Source organism: Mus musculus, chromosome 1, assembly GCF_000001635.26.
Source record: "Mus musculus strain C57BL/6J chromosome 1, GRCm38.p6 C57BL/6J".
Lineage (NCBI taxonomy): Eukaryota > Metazoa > Chordata > Mammalia > Rodentia > Muridae > Mus > Mus musculus.
The window spans coordinates 45,437,975-45,458,329 of NC_000067.6; the positions used below are offsets into that span (position 1 = coordinate 45,437,975).

The window sequence follows — 20,355 nt, forward strand, 5'->3', positions numbered from 1 at the left end:
TAAATGAAGGTAAACATGCTTGCCTCATCTGAACAACAGGTGCAGTTGTTCTACTTGTGTACTTCCTCAACCTCTGAGGGGAGAGTTGGAAAATGTGAACTGCATTGTAAGATACTGCCAGGCCAGTCTACATCCCTCAGTGCAGGCACAGCAAGCAAAGCAGACGGCAGTGGCTTTTCGTTTGAATAGTAGAACTACGGACTCTTGAAGTATATATACTGGTTTTGTGATTGTGTGCTCTGAGGTGTATTTCCCCATATACTATTTAGTGTTAACCTGTCTCAGTATTTGTCTTTCTGTGATTTTTGATCTCCTTAATGCCATCATTGTGTCTGCCTATCTTGCTTCCTTGATTATCTTCTTGAACCCATCATTATTAATTCATTAATATCAATTAACACATTATAAAATGTTATATTCCATTAAGCAACTGGGGAAATGAAGTATGACTTCAACACATATATTCTAAGAGCAAGGATTGCGGGAGGAATGCATTTGAATTTACTTAATTTCTTTTCTCACATATATTATTACTTCACCTAACTATGAAGCCAAATCTGTGAGCAACAGAGAATTTTGGAAGCAAAGGAAATGCTCAGAAGACCTTATCTCACTCAACACTCTAGATATAGCCAGAGTTAACTTCCTGACAGGTCCCATCATTTTTATGCACTCTTGTTTTTCTAATCAAAGCCACACTGTTGTATTCCTAACCTGTCACATTCAAGAAAAAGAAAAAAAGAACTACAGTGACATCCTTAAATACCAATGAGTGGGTGGCATCTATGATTGATATTTAAGCTATGTTTCCATAGAGTTCAGAGCACAGTTCCATGTAGATATTCTAAGAAAGAATTTTGCCTATGAAAAAGGAATCATGCTAAGTAAAACTCACCTTTCTTCCTCTACCTACAAAAAGAAAGAAAATGTCATTAATATTGAGAAACAACTATGAAAAACATCCTGCATATACACTTTCAATAGTATATTTCCTCACAAACATGTTACCTCCCTGTTGCAGGATTTTCTCTGTCCAATCACATTAGGGCAGTGGCAGGCCTGTAATTGGACAGGAAAAGGGAGGAGGAGCTGGGAGTTGAGGAGACAGAGAGGTCCCAGAAGGGAAGGAGGGAGAGAACCAGAATGGAGGCTGACGTGGTGTTATCTAAAGGTTAGAATAATTGGGTTAAAGTTTTATCATCATCAATTGGCTCTAAAATTATTGTATTGGCATCTGGTAAAATGTGATATTATTAATAGATAAATCTGATTGGTTAACTATAAGCTCAAGAGTCTTAATTCTACCCGGTAGTAGGTTTTGAAATCGCTGATCGTGAGGTGTGTGGGGCACTGCATGGAAGTGAGATGAACTCGGCTAGGTGGGAGAGAGTAGCTCAGCACTGAGCGGACCCGCTGGGACATAGTGTTGTGGCCCGCCAGTACCGGTACTAGAGCAGGAATACAGACCAGCGGGGCAGGAGAGATGGCGGGTTGACTTTTTTATTATTACCTGCAACACCTCCCCAGTATGGCAGAGCTCAAAAACTGTCTGAATCAAGTCCAACAAAAGAAATCATTCATATAGTGGAATAGTCTCACATAGTCATAATTTCTTCACAACATTCACAGAGATTCTAGTACTGGCAAAAATATGGCACTAGGCGTTTTATCATGAATTATAATTCAACGATTGCTCCATGTTGTTCGTAATATTTTTAATGTGCTGAGTAATTTACCTCAAATGAAAAATGTTTTGCTCCCAACGCTGCAGTAGACATCACAAGAATATAATAGGACATTGACATTTTTAAACTTTTGCTTCTCTATTATAATTTTATCACATATTTCTTGTATATCTTATTCTCATTATTTATATTTTTATTTTTTAAAAATTTACTCTTCTCACATATATTACACCCAGACCGTGGTTTCCCCTCCTTTCTCTCCTCCCAGTCTCTTCCCAGCTCCCCTCTCCCTTAGACCCACTTCTCCTCAGTTTCCCTTCTGAAAAAGACATGCCTTCCAGGAATATCAACCAAACATGACATATCAAGTTGCAATAAAACTAGGCACATCCTCTCATATTCAGGCTGGATGAGGCAACCCAGCAGGAGGAAAAGCATCCCACAGGTGGGAAAATTTTTTTACACAGCAAACCTATGCAAGTCTGCAAGTTAATTTTATACTACAATGCTTTATAGCAATGCTTCACTTAATTTCCTTAGGTTTATAAATACACAGTTTTGCTTTTTGTAAACAGAGAATTTTACCCTTTTTTTTTTCTTTTTGGTTAGTTGGGGGTTTTGTTTGTTTGTTTGTTTTATGTTGGTTTTTTTGGTGGTAGTTGGTAGTGATAGTGGGGTTTTTTGCTGCTGCTGCTGCTGCTGCTGTTGGTTTACTTGTTTGTTTGGTTTTGGAACTTACAATGTTTATTGCCTTAAACAAATACTTATCTCAAGTGGCTACCTACTATCTATTACCAGTCATAAAAAAATGCACAGGAGCCTAAATTATAATTTCCAAATATCTGCTCAACTTGCCCATCTAACAAAATTGTTTGCCCAAGTATTGTCAGTGCTAAGATGGTTTCTTTCTTGAATGATTTGTTCTGCTCCATTACATTAGTGTCTTCTTTGGGAACTCTTCAAGGATACATATATCTTCTGCGTGTACTGTGTTTTTTAATGTGTTTAATTCTTCTTGATTTTAATTTATTATTTTTCTCTTCCCATGGATGCCATCTACATCTCTTCTGTACTATCGCCTCATTGTTCAACTTCCTAGTTCATCTTACACAGACTTGCTTTTCTTCCTATTCATTGCATGTCGTTCCTGCTGAAAAGCCTTTTTTCTTAGACACACCTGTGACTTTACTAGGTTTTGAGCTGAAGGCACAGCTTAGTACTTAGTAAAACTTATGTATGTAGAAAGCGCCCAGCACTTAGAAAATTCAAGGCTATTCTTGGCTAAATTTGTTAAAGACCAGCTTGGTATACATGAAAACTTGTCTCAAAAAGAGAAAGAGAAGGAAAGTAAGAAAGAAAGAAAGAAAGAAAGAAAGAAAGAAAGAGAGAGAGGGAGAGAGAGGGGGGAAAAGGAAAGGAAATGAAAGGGAAGGAAAGGAAAGGAAAGGAAAGGAAAGGAAAGGAAAGGAAAGGAAAGAAAAGAAAAGAAAAGAAAAGAAAAGAAAAGAAAAGAAAAGAAAAGAAAAGAAAAGAAAAAAGTTGTATAACTGGTTAAATATTCTATTAGTTCAGTTTGTTATGAGTTTTATTTAGTTTTGATATCTGGTATTTAGCTCCTGTTAGCCTTCAGCTCAGAATGTAGTTCAGGCTGACTTTGAATTTGTTATCCTCTTACCTCACTTGTCTTGGGATTAAATACATGTGCCACTCTATTGAGCCCCAGCAATTTTACCTAATCTGTGGCCACACAGGTGCTAGTGTGTACTTTGTCTCATAAACTTAATGCATCTCAAGCACTCTTCTCTGTTGATTTCTTTTATAAATCTATTTCTGCCCATTGTCACTACTCCCCTTGAAGGAGTTGTGCTTCCATACACTGACAACTTGCAGGAAGTTGGATAATTTGCTTTCTAACACTTGCTGACTATTCTCACGGACTATTTGTTTATCCCCACAAGATTAATTGTACTTATTCCTGGAATTCTATGAAATTATTGCTTCCATGGCCTTTGTGTGTTATTTTTATCATATTATGACCTAACTTTATCACACATTAATGATAAAGTCATTATTTTAGATGCAGCTTCTGCTAAATAATACCAAAATGAAAAGATACAAGTTGGTGTCTAATATTTCTGTGTGTATACTGTTGAACATTTTTATTATATGTATTGCTATTTTCAATGGAATTTGAAAAAATAAAGCTTTGATAATGTCTTGACAATTATTAGTATAAGTACTGAAGCAAACAACCTAAATGCTTAATGTTGGTCTTACCTAACTCATTAAAATATATGAATGATAATATATGCCTGTATCTTTGTTGCATAGTCTGAAATATAATATCAATTAAACACAGATATTTTTCTTGCAAAAATATTTTTAAACCCAGTAGCTGGTGCAATTCTTTTCTCCAAGAAATTGATTCCATTTCCTTCTATTGTGTGGTGCACATTACTCATACCCTAGATTGTTGAGACAATGTAAGAGAAGTTGCTAGAACAGTAAATTATATTAAGAATAATTACTGCATTCTCTAGAGTGAACCTTGTAAAGGAGACAATAAATATATTTTCTGTGTTTCCTTAACATTAAGAAATATAATAGAAAGTCAACTAATTATCATGGAGGCCCCTTTCATAACCCAATAACAGCAGCCATCCATAAGGCACAAATTGTTCTCTAATTAGATATGACCGTTCAAAGTAAGGTCTTCTGACAATTACGACAAAAAATTACTGTCTATTTCTGTGTTAATGGCCTAAGTAGAGAAAAAAAGGTTCCTTACTTACTCCAGGAAGCTCGGAACACTTTAAAATTATGAATATATACACTTTTCACAGTGATTTCAAAATCATTACTCTCTGAAGTCACTGAGTTAGTTGCTATGATTATTCACTTGAGTTGTTAAACTCTAAAAGCAATAATCACTGGAAAATAAAGGTAAGTTGTTAGTTCTCCTCTGAAACAGCTTTGAGAATTCTTACCAAAACTAGTATCTCCACCTCCAGTTTGTGGGCACACCGGACAGCACTCCCCAGTGGGTGTTATAGGATTGGCACAGTTGAGCACCTCTGGGCACTCTATCTTGTCACAAAGAATGGCACCATTGTCACAGACACAGATCTGACATGGAGAAGGTTTCCAAATGTCTCTATTTAAATACATCTGTCCATGTTGAGTACAGGCTATTTCTTCATCATATTCATCTGAAATAAAAACAAAAAGAGGTTGATAATCTGAAATTGTATAATTTGGGAAATGTTTAAGATAAAGAATCTTTTTGGTTTAAAAGAGTTCTTAGAAGTAACTCCCAGGGCTAGGATCTGGCTCAGCTGGCAAAGGTCCTATTGGACAAGTATGGCAAGCTGAGAATGAAGCCTTGTCACCTTGTAAATGGCTAAACAAGTGTAATCACATATACTTGTAGCCAAGACCAGTCAGGTGGATGGTTTAGTGAGAGATCATATCCCAGAATACAGGTAGAAAGCAATTGTGGTAAATACCCAACATCAGCCTTTGTCTTTAACAAACACACACAGAAGGAGTCAGGGAAGAAGAGAAGGAATAAAAGCGGAGGGGAGGAGATGAGAAATGACTAATCTCCTTAAGAGAGATGAAAAACAGATGAACTTACTACATTTAGCATGTACATAAAATAGTGAATAGTTCCTCATGGATTAATGAATAAAATGCGCATTGCCCTATTATAGGAAGAAGCAAAAAGAAAAGAAAAAAGTATGCTTTTTAGTGAAAGAATGCTTCTCACAAGGTTTTATTCTCGAAGTTATGAGTGATTGAACATAATAAGATCTGATAAAGAGCAACTAAGCATTTCCAAATGGAATATGTAAACCCAGTGCATGTAAACCCTACATGACTAAACTTACTAGAGAATTTATACAAGTAAATCCCATGCAAAGAATTCAAGCAGACTCATATACTTGGAGAAGTTTCGAAAGAATACAATATGGGTGTCAGAGAATTGTTTTAAACATTAAGTGAAAATGAAATAACCATTTTCTGTCTCTTGGATTAGGTTTCCATTACCCATACCAAACAAATATATAGGATACCATATCTATATAGTTTCTGTTAAACTGTAAAAGAGACCCTGACTAAGACAAATTGGTACCAGCAGAGTGAAGTATTCCTGTGACAACCTGACCATGTTTTGGGGAGGACTGTGGAAGGACTTTGGAACTTTGGGCTTGAAGATCCATTCATTGTTAAGAGCTCTGTCAGATGTTGTGTAGGAGCTTGGAAGATAATGTTGAGAACAGTGCAGAAGATGGAGGTCTGGTTTGTGAAATTTCAGAGGGAAAATTAAAGACTCTTTTCAGGGCCATTGCTGCTTTTTTTTCTTTTTTTTTATTATTAGGTATTTTCCTCGTTTACATTTTCAATGCTATCCCAAAGGTCCCCCATACCCACCCCCCCAATCTCCTACCCACCCACTCCCCCTTTTTGACCCTGGCGTTCCCCTGTACTGGGGCATATAAAGTTTGCAAGTCCAATGGGCCTCTCTTTGCAGTGATGGCCGACTAGGCCATCTTTTGATACATATGCAGCTAGAGACAAGAGCTCCCGGGTACTGGTTAGTTCATATTGTTGTTCCACCTATAGGGTTGCAGTTCCCTTTAGCTCCTTGGGTAATTTCTCTAGCTCCTCCACTGGGGGCCGTGTGACCCATCCAATAGCTGACTCTGATCATCCACTTCTGTGTTTGCTAGGCCCCGGCATAGTCTCACAAGAGAGAGCTATATCTGGGTCCTTTCAGCAAAATCTTGCTAGTGTATGCAATGGTGTCAGCATTTGGAAACTGATTATGGGATGGATCCCTGCATATGGCAATCACTAGATGGTCCATTCTTTCGTCACAGCTCCAAATTTTGTCTCTGTAACTCCTTCCATGGGTGTTTTGTTCCCATTTCTAAGAAAGGGTAAAGTGTCCACACTTTGGTCTTCATTCTTCTTGAATTTCATGCGTTTGGCAAGTTGTATCTTATATCTTGGGTATCCTAAGTTTCTGGGCTAATATCCACTTATCAGTGAGTACATATTGTGCGAGTTCCTTTGTGATTGGGTTACTTCACTCAGAATGATACCCTCCAGGTCCATCCATTTGCCTAGGAATTTCATAAATTCATTTTTTTAATAGCTGAGTAGTATTCCATTGTGTAAATGTACCACATTTTCTGTATCCATTCCTCTGTTGAGGGGCATCTGGGTTCTTTCCAGCTTCTGGCTATTATAAACAAGGCTGCTATGAACATAGTGGAGCATGTGTTCTTCTTACCGGTTGGGACATCTTCTGGATATATGCCCAGGAGAGGTATTGCGGGATCCTCCGGTAGTACTATGTCCAATTTTCTGAGGAACCTCCAGACTGATTTCCAGAGTGGTTGTACAAGCTTGCAATCCCACCAACAATGGAGGAGTGTTCCCCTTTCTCCACATCCTCGCCAGCATCTGCTGTCACCTGAGTTTTTGGTCTTAGCCATTCTGACTAGATTGAAGTGGAATCTCAGTGTTGTTTTGATTTGCATTTCCCTAATGATTAAGGATGTTGAACATTTTTTCAGGTGCTTCTCTGCCATTCGGTATTCCTCAGGTGAGAATTCTTTGTTCAGCTCTGAGCCCCATTTTTAATGGGGTTATTTGATTTTCTGGAGTCCACCTTCTTGAGTTCTTTATATATATTGGATATTAGTCCCCTATCCGATTTGGGATAGGTAAAGATCCTTTCCCAATCTGTTGGTGGCCTTTTTGTCTTACTGACAGTGTCTTTTGCTTTGCAGAAGCTTTGCAATTTTATGAGGTCCCATTTATCGATTCTTGATCTTACAGCACAAGCCATTGCTGTTCTATTCAGGAATTTTTCCCCAGTACCCATATCTTCGAGGCTTTTCCCCATTGCTGTTTTGATTGTGAAGATTCTGCGGTTCTGGTTAGCTGGGGCTGAAGAATCAGCTGTGATTAACAAGATACCAGAACTACTAAAGCAAAAACTTGGCATTACTGGGACTATTGATGCTGGTTAGCTGGAGCTAAGAAATTAGCGGTGATTAAGAAGAGACCAGCATCATTGAGGTGACATCTTCTGGGAAGTGCTTTCTGAAAGCACAAAGAGGCTGTGTTCCAGAGATAGCCAAGGTTGTACTCCTGCTGCAGCGGGACTTGATAATATGTAAGGGTCACCCAGGTGGTACTGGTTTTGAAGGCATGAAGGGGTCACGCAGAGCAGCTGAGGCTCGGCACTGTGAGAGGCCATGGAAGGCCATTGGTGAAGGTGCAGCCACAGTTGCAATTGAAGGCCCAGGACTGAAGGGGTCATGCAGTGTTTTGGAGATGCCAGTACCATGAGATAACCACTAAGAGCAGCAGCAGCAGTGGAATACAGGCATCTGGAGCCTAGAGGACGATGCATGTGTAACAAAGGGCATGGCTGGAGAAGTGACCCAAGCCCTTGGAGGAGCCTAGAAGATTGTGAGTTGGATCCCAGACATTGGAAGGTTGGACATTGATTTTTGCTTTTGATTGTGACTGTGCCCTGATATTTTCCCTCTTGAAGGAAGAAACTATTTTAGTGGAGTCCACAGTTAAGAGACTTTTAATTGTAAAAAGACTTTGGATTTTAAAAGAGATGGATATTTTAAAGAGATTGAAATTTTAAGAATATGTAAAGACAGTGGGATGTTTAAAGTTATTTAGAACTTGGGGATGAATAAGAATGTAAGGGTTGAGGCTTACTAGTGATGTGTTTATGTGTCAAGTTGACAAGGGGTCAATTGTACTGGCTAGTTTTGTGTCAACTTGACACAGCTGGAGTTACCACAGAGAAAGGAGCTTCAGTTGAGGAAATGCCTCCATGAGATCTAGCTGTAAGGCATTTTCTCAATTAATGATCAAGGGGGAAAGGCCCCTTGTGGGTGAGACCATCTCTGGACTGGTAATCTTGGGTTCTATAAGAGAGCAGGCTGAGCAAGCCAGGGGAAGCAAGCCAGTAAGTAACATCCCTCCTGGCCTCTGCATCAGCTCCTGCTTCCAGACCTGCTTGAGTTCCAGACCTGACTTCCTTTGGTGATGAACAGCAGCATGGAAGTGTAAGCTGAATAAACCCTTTCCTCCCCAACTTGCTTCTTGGTCATGATGTTTGTGCAGGAATAGAGACCCTAAGACAGCATTCCACTTCCAAATAAACATCTCTAAAATACAATCTCTATAAACATGGACTTGTATTCATAATCAATTGAAGAATTGCATTAACTACATAAATTAAAAATAACTGCTGGGCCAGCAAGGTGTCTCAGTAGGTAAAGTCACCCTTAGCCAAGCCAGATGATCTGTGTTTAACCCCAGGGAATGCACAGAGAAGAAAGAGAGCAGACCCCAAAGTTGTCTTCTGACTCCCATATTTAAGTTCTATCTGCCAATCTCCTCCATACAAACGTGGACAGGCACAGATAGTTAACGAATAAATGTAATTTTAAAATAAAATATTTTGTTCATTAAATTTTATGGTTAAAGAAACAGTATTTATCAATTTACTGGTTTTAAACCCATTGCTTAAAAATGAAATTCTCTGTAAAGACAAATAACTATTTCTCTCACAATTTGAGTGATCAAGGTCGGGAGTAAATAATGTTCAAACATATTAGTGGGGATGGGTGTTAGCAAATATGTGCTGATTGATCAAATAATGAACACATAAATGTTTGGTTTTTTAAAAATATATCACTATGTAACATCATATGTTTATATCTATGGATTGTAATATATAGTGCTAATATACAATATTTGAAGTTATATTTACTGAAACAATAAAATATATAAGTTATTAAATACACTAATATAGAGTACATTATGCTATATAATTTATATTTTTAAAAAACTTACATGCTATCAACTACCAATTTAAACTTATATGTTATAATGAGGTAATCTTTGATACAGTATATTATTAGATGTGTATAATATATGCAATATAAATTAAATAAAATTAAAAAATTTGGAAGTCAAGAATATATACAAGGTGATGTGTAAATTTTCAACAAATGGCTTAATCCTACTTCAGAAGCTACTTCAACAGAGGCTCCCAAAAGGCTTTCCAAATCAGCTCACTATTCCATCTGTGTTGTTTGGAATAGTTTTGTCTTCGTTAATAAAGTATTCTTAACTTAAAAGGCATGTCTTGTTCTACATCATCTCCTAATGATTGCTGGAATTTTCAATTAATCTGTAGTGTTTTTTCTGGATGCCAAATAAACTTGTTCTTGGGCCTTAAGAAAAAAGGAGTGGGAGTGTTGGAAAAAAAGACTCACCCTTTCAGTCCCATGTTAACACAAACAAGAGCAATTTAAGACTATGTGAACTACGCTCAAGGAGCAGAGAAGTAGGTCACTACACTGCTTTTTCTTTAAATGTCAACACTAAAAGCTGGTTTTAGATTTTACACCCAGATTCATTATTGGTATTTTTCTCCTGAGAATTTATAATTAAATTTAGATAATATGGACATGTACTTGGAATGCTTTTAAATGGCCAGGAGGTGAAAAATCCACATTCACGACTGAACATGCCTTCTCCTCGCCCATACAAGAATTTGTTGCCATCACAGAAGGCTCAGTGAAGGCTCACTGTTCATGTGTGAATGAAAGATGTATGCCAAGTGAGGAAGGCTACAAAACAGCACCTTGCATTATTTCTTCTGTGTTCTGATATGGCAGCTGTACATGGTGTGGCTATTGTCCCTTCTGTTTGGACATTGCATTTACTTAAATGAAAAGCAAAAGAGGAAACAAAATGGTGATCAGTTTGTTGAATAGAGTTACAAAAATAATGTCATCACCTTATTATTGTGTCAATGCAAAAAATGTATGGATTTTCAAATGACATATTGAGAAATCCAGTAGTGCCCTCAAGACTCTGCTAATCAACTCAGCATCTAGAATCCAAATTTAAGTCCTATAAAACACAAAGAGACACAGACACACACACTCAACAGCCTACAAATCTGTCATTTTGTACTACTTGCACTTGTTTCTACTTATAATTTATTGAGGTCCCTAAAATCTAGAAGAGGTTGCGATCTGGCAGTATTTTTATTCTTTTCTGATTTCTGTGATATAATTTCCCACATTTTATCTTCCAAGCAACAGGATTATTTTTCTTCTACTAAATGCCCCAGGAGACTGACTCCATTATGAATTACCACCATAGTCCTGGCATGGGTTTCTAGATGGAGAGATGTATTTGAACATATTTACTTGAAATCAGCACAGTTGCTTTAAAATTTTTTCAGAGATATGTTTTCGTATAAATCTATGTGCTTTCAAACTTAATTGTCTAAGTACAGTTCTTAATCACTAGATGGCAGAGCAAACCCACCTTCTAATAACAATAAATAATCAGAAACTAAGTTTTTTAAAGTGCTGCTTGCCAAGGATGGGCCACACCCCACATTTCCATTTCTTCAGGCATAGTATATATCCAAAACAAATGACTACATAAGCAATCTCAAGTTTAAAACCAGCTAGTGCTATGTCATGATACTTTATCTCAAAAAGAAAAAAAAAGTACAGGAGGAGGGAACAGGATAGAGAGATATTATCAGGAATTAAAGCCCTTTCCACTCTTGCAGTGGACTTCAGCTGATTTGCCAGCCCACAAAGCTCACCATGCCCTGTGACTACAGCTCTAGGGAGTACAATATCTTCTGGCCTCCAAAGATATCTCCACACACATAGTACACACACACACACACACACACACACACACACACACACACACACACACACACAGATAGAGAAAGACACAGAGACAGAGAGGCAGAGAGATGGAGAAAGGCAGGGAGACAGAGAGAGAGAGAGAATCAAATAAATCTTTAGAAGTGAAAGACAGATCCATATTGAAACCTTTGTGACCCAGAAATACAATCCTAATCATATAACTAAAGTTCTTCACTGAACCTAAAGACAATAATTTTAAATCCATGTTCATGCTACTATTATGCCTTACAACTAAAAATTGCAAATAATCTAAGAGCCTTTAACTATGGTTCACTGAAGTTCTTCTCTGTAGAAATTATGCAATATCCTTATGCTATAATAATTTCTCCTCTCTTGTTCAGTCAACTGTTTGTTCTGATCTTCTACTGAGCAGTAAATTCCTTGAGACTCAAAATAGTGTCCATCTCAGGAATGTTTTTCTGATGCCATATATAGTGTGGATGAGGGCATAAGTCAAAGGAAGATACCTAGCCTGTCATCATATGTATTGAAAAAATGTCACTTTCATTCCTTTCCTCTACTTAAATTCCCAGAGAAAATGCACTTCAGATCCTTATTTTGAATGAAAGGCAGTGGGTAATGTGGTGGTTTCTGAAAGAGTGTTATAAGAACGTGTGACATCTATGAGGCCAAATACAAAGGAAAAACATGTTCTTAATAGTTTGATTTTTAGAACACTTGCCTTCCTGATCCAGCAGCTCACACCATTCTGTGCTGGGATTGTGAAGATCTGAGATACCATTATTTAAAGCTTCTCTTATTGTCAACGTCTTTGTAAGACTATACTCACTTCATTTTCCTCTTGTGACACAAAGGGAGCAACAGCAAGCAGCATCAAGCACCTCTGCACTGGGCCAGTGTCTTTACCAAGGCATGGCCAGCCTAAGATCTATGGCTTCTCGAGCTTCTTTTAAGCAAAGCCCCTTCAAAGCTCCTATCAGCAAGAGGCAAAGAAAAGGAAGGACATCCATTTTTCTCTTTAGGCTCTGCTTTGTTAAAGCCAATAGTGTTATGGCCATTGTTTCTTGAGCTTTAGAAGTTGGAAACATCTCAAGCCACCAGAGACAGAGGAAGTGGATTTGGCTGTATTTTCCACTCAGCCTCAATGTCTTGTTCAAGTAGGTGGGTACATATGTGAGTATCAAATTGGTTGTGGGTACTTTTAATCATCTGTTTTTAAATCTACTTTGTTTTAATTTAATAAGGTACTATATATATATGTATATATATATATACATATATATATATACATATATATATACATATATATACATACACACACACACACACACACACACACACACACACACACATATATATATATATATATATATATATATATATATATATATATATGTCTAAATTTCCATTTTCTGTTCTGTCTGTCAATGAACTAAGTGAATAAGAGTAGGCTTTTGTTGTGTTTGGATATGTGGTGCTGAAATTATGGTCCCCAACTTTTTCTATTCAGAAATGGTTCAACCATGAAGGTACTAACTCTATCAATGGATTAAAGCATTGAGTTCACAGCTGAATGAGTTATTAGTACATGGGGCTAGGCTGGATAAAGTGGCTAAGAGTTGTCATTGAAGTATATATCTTGCCACTGGCCACTTCCTGTAAGTTTCTCTCTCCCCCTCCTATTTGCCAGAGGAAAGCCATTTATCTCTATAATATACCTACCCTGAAACTGTCTCATACCTTGCAAGCCCAGAACCAGAAACATCCAATGAGCACTGACGGAAATTTCAGAAATTTTAAAAAAAACAACAAAGTATTTTTGTCCCAAGTGCAAAAGATTTATCTACAACATCCAAAGTATTTGAGCTGAGCTAAATTCTTATTCTAAGAACAAATTTAATTTTATATTCTTAAACAACAATGACAAATGTTAAAGATGTTATAGAAACCTGAGAAAATACAAAGAGGAAAACTCATATACACTTTCAGAGTAGCCCACAACTGAAAGGCCTTGATAAATGATAGCACAAGTAATTTTTTTAATACTGCCATTAAAAGTTTTTAATGGTAAATAAAGGTTTTCAGTTAACTAGCAAAACTGCTGTTTTTACTTTACTTGAAATGGAAAAATGAAAAGCAAACAATCTCTTTTACGGTATTACTTAGGTTTCTTTCCATGTGTCATTTGGAAATATAAATAATTGTGACCAAGTTATGGAGCTAAAATTACACATACTTATGTGCAATGCTCATCCATAATTCTGTGTACAAGGATGACTTTCAGGCTGTTGTGGATCTATTGTAACTGTTTGTCTTTATTAGGGTTTCCATTGCTGTGCAGAGACACCATGACCACAGCAAGTCTTCTAAAGAACAACATTTAATTCAGACTGGCTTGCAGTTTCAGAGGTTTAGTCCATTACCATCATGGTGGGAAGCATGGCATTGTCAGGGAGCCCTGGTGCGGGAGGAGTCCAGAGTTCTACATCTTGATCCAAAGGCAACTAGGTGGACACTCTCTTCCATACTGGGCAGAGCATGAGTAGACCTCAAAGGTAATCTATGCACTGACACACTTCCTCCAATAATGTCAAACCTATTCCAACAAGGCCTCCTTATAGTTGACCAATGGGTCAGGGGTTGATAGGCCAAGCATATTCAAACTACAACACTTTTGTTTACACACAGAGATACAACACACAGCTCAAAATCACGAATAGCTGCAAAAATACTACAGAGAATGAGGTAAAACTGTCCTCATACAGTAGTTAGAAAGGCCTAACATACTTCATGCAAGTTAACTACACATGCACATATACACATGAAGACAGAGAGATAGAGAAAAAGTAGAGATAGAGTAGAGCGAGCCCAATAATGAGATATAGACCATATTGAATGCAGACATGATTTCTTTTAATCCTGCGCTATTTCATAATTTGCATTGAAACAGCATTTTTTTTGTTTATTTCAAGTGTGGTCCATACTTACAAAAATATGAAACAATTGAGACTATGAGGATCCTATATAATATTAACATTTTCAGTACATATATTTTAATCTAAAATGGACATTTTATACATTTTTTTTACTTATTACGAAACTTACTTCAAAGATTTTGTAGTATTTTAATATTATGTATAAGAGACTCAGATGGATACAAAATTAGATGTTTTATCTAAGAGAGATTTTCAAAATCACTTTAACTCTTTATGATCTTTTACCTGTCTTTACATTCTATTTAACATTCTCTTATCCTTCTTGATATCAAAGAATAATTAGTGTCTATAGACACAACCTATTCATTGAAGGCTATGGATTAGCCTAGTAAATAGAGTGCTTGCCTAGTACTCACAAAGTCCTGGGTTCCGTCCTCAGCACCACATAATCCAAATATGTGGTATACACCTATAATCCAAGTAATGAGGAGTTAGAGGCAGGAGATAGAGAGAAGTTCAAGGTTATCCTCGTTTACATACTGAGTTCAAAGCCAACTTGAGCTGGGAGAGAGATCTGGGGGGAGGGGAAGGAGAATATCCAGATATTGCAGTAGTTAACTTCTTCTAATTTATTTTGCTACCCACTTTGAACATTTTTTTTAATTTTACAATCAACAGAACAGTCTAAAGTCCTTAAGATCCCATTTATTTCATTACAAAAAAGTTTACAACACTTTGAAGATACTTTCTAAAGAAATTTTCAAGCATTCTTTTTGTCCTCTCTTTCCTTTGAACTGGGTTCAGGAGAACAGGGCACTAGGCAAGGAGCACTCTCATTCAATGGGGAAATTTCTAGTTTTTTCAAATACTTGGACTATATAGCAAATTAAACAAATACTAAATTATGTTCTTCTCTGTATAAGCTTCAGTTTTGTTATTTTGTAACTAATAAAAATCAGGCAATCTCATTGAAGAAAAGATGCAAAGATCAGTTTTACTATAAATCTCCCTTCCAAACCACTGCCAGAACAGGCATTGAACTCTAAGTAAGACTGGAATCATTACTCAGCAGTCTAAATCCAATTCTTAGTCTTTACTCCCAGCTTATCCTTTATACTATGTATTAACAATTATATAAAAGTTAACTTATATGTTTAAGGTCAAGATGTACAGTATTTTCAATCTCAGAAGCAGCTGAACAGCAAAGTGATAGCTAGAGACTCATATAAATATCTTTCTAGATACACATCAAAGCTATTCACTGGACATTTTTCTGCTTCAGAACAAAAAAGGATAGGACAAGAAGAAGGAGGAGGATGGAGAGTAGACAAAGAGGATGGATGACGTCAGGGAAGGAGACCAGAAGTCTAACAAGCAAAGCCAGCATCTCTCCTGTACTTCCACTAGTTGAGGGGGCTTTCCATGTTCCTTTAGTACGCATCAAAGGTGAGTTCAAGACATCCCCCTAAACTGTGGTTAGATAGGGAAACTACAAAAAATGAAATCCCAAAGTTGTATTTGTAAACAGACCTCATTTTGTGGAACATTTGATATTTTCTTTACAAGTAAATAAATGCAAACCAAATTAAATCTTTTGCAGATGCAATGTTGATATGCATAAGCTTTAATACAATTTTAAAGTTCTAGAGTATAAATGATTGTTATTCCTTTTAGTTATTTTAATTATTACTTTAATCATTATGACAAGTTTCTTTAAATAGTATGACTTTGAAAAATAGGTACACAAAAGGCACATCCCAGGATTTTCTTCAAATATGCATGAGATCTCAAATTTTAAAATTGTCTCAATAGATAGTTGTAGAAGAATATATAAATATTTGTTTAAATTTGGAATATAAAATAAAGCTGGTACTAAAAGATTAATTAGGTTGTTTACTAATTAATTACTTATCACTAAATTAATAAAGTAAAAGTATGCCTAAATTTCTGTACTTATTAATGTATAAAAGAGATAAAACATGAACATTGACCTTGGAGAAGAAATATTTTAAGGGTATTGTAAATGAATTTTCCTTGAAATCTAAATTGATCCCAGCAAATTCATCAATCTGAAACAGAAGTAACAATTAAATAATTTACTCAATATTCACTCGTCCATAAAACTTTACTGTATTACGTACTATAAGAGCAAACTTGAGTCCAGTGAAATAGAAAAATAGGGTTACAGCTACCTACCTACAAATAATCAAAATATGCAAAAGCTACAGAAAGGTATTCAATTATCCTTGAAGAAACATATTTGTGCATATTCACACATCTCCCTTATATATATTATTAATTTTGCATCTATATAGATTGTTTTAGTTACCCTTATATTTTTGTGACAAAACACTATGACCAAGGCAACTTAGAAAAGAAAGCCTTTAAGTTAAAGGCTCATGGGTCTAGAGGGTTAAAGTCTATTGTCCTTGTGGTGAGGAACATAGCAGCAGGCAGGCAGTAGCTGACAGCTTACATCTGGTCCATAAGCACAAGGAGAGAGAAAAGACTAACTGAATAGTGTGGGCCTTTGAAACCTCACAGATCCCTGACCCCAGTGATAGGCACACCTACTCCTACAAATCCTTCCTAAATAGCATTACCAACCAGGGACCAATCATTCACATAAAAGAGCTTCTGGGTGCTATTCTTATTCAAAATATTAAATATTTTAAATGTTAAAAATAGTATCCAGTGGGTGGGGGCACACCTTAAAAGAAGCAAGAGGAGGGGGATGGAATAGGGAGTTTCTGGTGGGGGTTGGAGGGGAGATTGGGAAAGGGAATAACATTTGAAATGTAAGTAAATAAAATATCCAATAAAAAATGACTAAGCATAAAAAAACATAGTATCCAGGATCATCCACTGTTTTGGCAAGAGTTTACTTATGTACATTTTTCTTTACTACAATTAAATCTTGACAACATTAATATGAGACTTTCCTAGAATGTAAAACAATAGCAACTTTCAATCATTTTTAAAGGAGTTGAGGATGCCTTCATAGGAACAGACATCAAGTAAGCTAGAAGTAGACGAAATATAAAACTTTAAATTGTGTTAGTTATCTTAAAAGGAAATGACATAACCAGCCATCCTCAGGGTCTTACTTGGTAATGGAACATAATTCAAGCCTTTGACTTAGAGCATCAGGACACATGGCAAGAGGAGAGTGGAAATCCAATACTGCACATCAAACTAGGAGCCCTTGGGTGTAGCGCGAAAACTGAGTAAGTCAAGATTCTGAGTGGGCTCAATCTTTTCTTAAGTGTTTTACTTGTTTACTACCCTTGACAATAGAAATGTTTTCAAATTATAAATCAGACAATTTACCCATGTAACAAAACAACAAAATAATATAATGGATGTCTGTTGATAATGCGATTCACTCAAAAATCTATATCATCTATTATTATGCCAATTGCTAGAAATATAAGATAAGCAATGTATTCGTTCCTGCCTATACAGACCATAGTAGGAACCTACATTCTTTAAACATAAAACCAGGGCAAACTTGGATGTTAGAATGCTTAGGAAGAACCTAGGCTGAATGGCAGAGACATCAAAACACTTCATGATCCAAAGTGGTTCCTTCCAAAAACCCATTTCCAAGCTGTGTAATAAGTAGTGTTACTCCTGGCTCATGCTAGCAATTGGCTACAGACTCATTTTGTTTGCCAACTGCCTGGGATACATCTGAAGAAACATGGTAGTTTCCCAAAGCCTTTGATTTCTTTACCATCTTTCCTCTTTTTCCTTTTCTAAGGGTGAAACAATGGCACACTTGTTTCTGAATCAGTCTGGATCCACAAGAGGTGCCTCGGGAGAAGACTTTAGTTCACCACTCTGCAGAACTCCCCAGAAACCAGGGCAGAGGTGCACTGTAAAACAGGGAGGGAAATTCTGTTGCCAATGACTGTTTTGGCCATAGTAGGATACTCCATAAATGTGTTCTTCCAAGTCCAATTCCATAGCCATTTTTCAAATTTAGATTCTGAATTCTGGATTATCTCCCTATGACATTTTCCATTCAAAAAAGATGTATTATTCGATGTCTATTTTGTAAAAGAGGTAAATTTACTACACACATTCTAATTTAGGATTTAGTAAACACTGAACATTTAGAGGGGTACCAAACATTTGTACTAGGCTCTCACTTTCAGTTTATCCCTAGAAAATCAATTTATACCCATTTTCATAGATTACTTGGGGTTTTTTTTAGCCATCTGCTTGACTGTATCCATGCAAGAAGATACAAGAGTTATACATACTACTCTAGAGATTTTAGGTAAGAAAAAAAGTGAAAGCTTATTAAATCATATTTTCAAAGAACATTTTGCTAAAAAATTTTTAAATTAAATATGTTCTATCCAGTTGCTTCTTAAATGACTTCATATATAAAATACTGATCTATCACATTCTCTAAGATCTGAATGTTAGAATATGTGGAAAGAGGGGCAGAAAATGCATAATAGATAGATAGAGTGAAGGGCTGCAAAAAGCCATCTTTTGGATTTCATATAACCATCTGTTAATACCCAACTGTAGCTATCTGCACTGGACACATTCTAAACAACACTATCATCAATCGAGGAAGCAGGGGTGGGGTGAAGCATCTCACTAGGCTCCTCCTCTTTACTGCTGAACTAATGACCCTTGATAGAGTCTGAGAAAGGAGGAATCAATGTCTTTAGCTCTGTACCTATTGCTGAGCCCACCAGAATTCAATGGATAAATCCAAAATCATGATCACAGACAGCCTTAGTTTATCTTACTGGATCACAAAACAAAGCAAATATATCTAACTGTAAGAAGATTTAAGTAGAGGGAAAAGCATGGATAAGTGTGGTGGGGAATGAGAGTGGTCAATATTCATGGCATACATGTTCAAAATTATCTAAGACCAAATTTAGTTAATTTTTAAAAGTAGGGAAAATGGATTCAAGCAATTCCATGTGGCGCCATGAATAAGACTGCCTGGAAGGGGAACAGAAGTCCATGAAAGAGGCATTGAAAAGAGGAAAAATATGTGGGTAGGACCAAAAGAAGTCATTTCAGTCACATAAAAAAGGTGTTGGGAAATTTTGGTAAAAATAATAATTTTCTCAAGCCCCATGAAAACCTAGTGAGTTGATGTTTGGAAGTCTATGTCCTTGGCATTCTTGCACTTTATTAGAAACCAGACTTCTGTTTTAGAAAGAAGACAATTTGCATGAAGAGAAATGTGAAGTCTAAAATTTTATGTGGCATTACTGAAAGCAGTAAAATGGACAATAGACTTGTATGAAGGAAAGAAGACCAAGAGCATGCATTAACTTGAAAGAAATCAACACAAAGTAGGTTAACTTTAGAAATTTTGAAAGGAGAGGTTGCAAAGATTGGTATTTGAAACTAAGATTGGTATTGCAGGGAAGGAAGTGACACTATGCTTTCTCCTCACTTCTAAACCCTTAGTGGTCAGGGTTCCACCTCCAGACACATGGTCTATGCAACCATCCAATGTTCCCATCCTAATATCCGGTGAAATTTCCCTCAGCTTTCCCGAGATCCTGTAGGATATTGATGAAAAAGTCAAGTCTGTGTCTTAAATAAATCTTTAGATTTGCATGAATATGGTTAGCAAGTGTCTGCATTCCAACTATTTTCTGTTTTAGATTAGTTTATCAGGAAAAGGAAATGAATTTCCCCCAGAATACTCAGCTTTTACTATGCAAAAATGACTTGTTCATAACAAATTTTTTCTTTAAACGATCCAGATAATGTTTTTGTTTTGTTGATTCAAATTAGGGGAAATATTCAGTATTGAAAAAATACAACTTAAAATAAACCACCAACTATTTAAATTTTAAATTATGTAATATTTGGGTCTTTATTTCCTTTTCCTTTTTTTAAAGCTTGAACTAGTTTTAAATTTTTCCAGCTATGTTTCAGTGTTTTCTAATGGCTTTGCAAAGGAATTTGAAAACAAGAGTACTCCAATAACAC

General features: G+C 36.4%; 1 protein-coding gene across 1 annotated transcript in view; it reads right to left on the bottom strand.

The window, feature by feature from the left end:
• Window positions 1–20,355, bottom strand: part of Col5a2 (collagen, type V, alpha 2) — a 128,952-nt gene that overhangs the window by 63,644 nt on the left and 44,953 nt on the right. The window contains exons 2-3 of the mRNA NM_007737.2: window positions 4,673–4,894; window positions 896–909 (exon numbers count right to left, since the gene is read on the bottom strand). Of these exons, the coding sequence (NP_031763.2) occupies window positions 896–909; window positions 4,673–4,894 (236 nt within the window). The remainder of the gene's footprint in view (window positions 1–895; window positions 910–4,672; window positions 4,895–20,355) is intronic.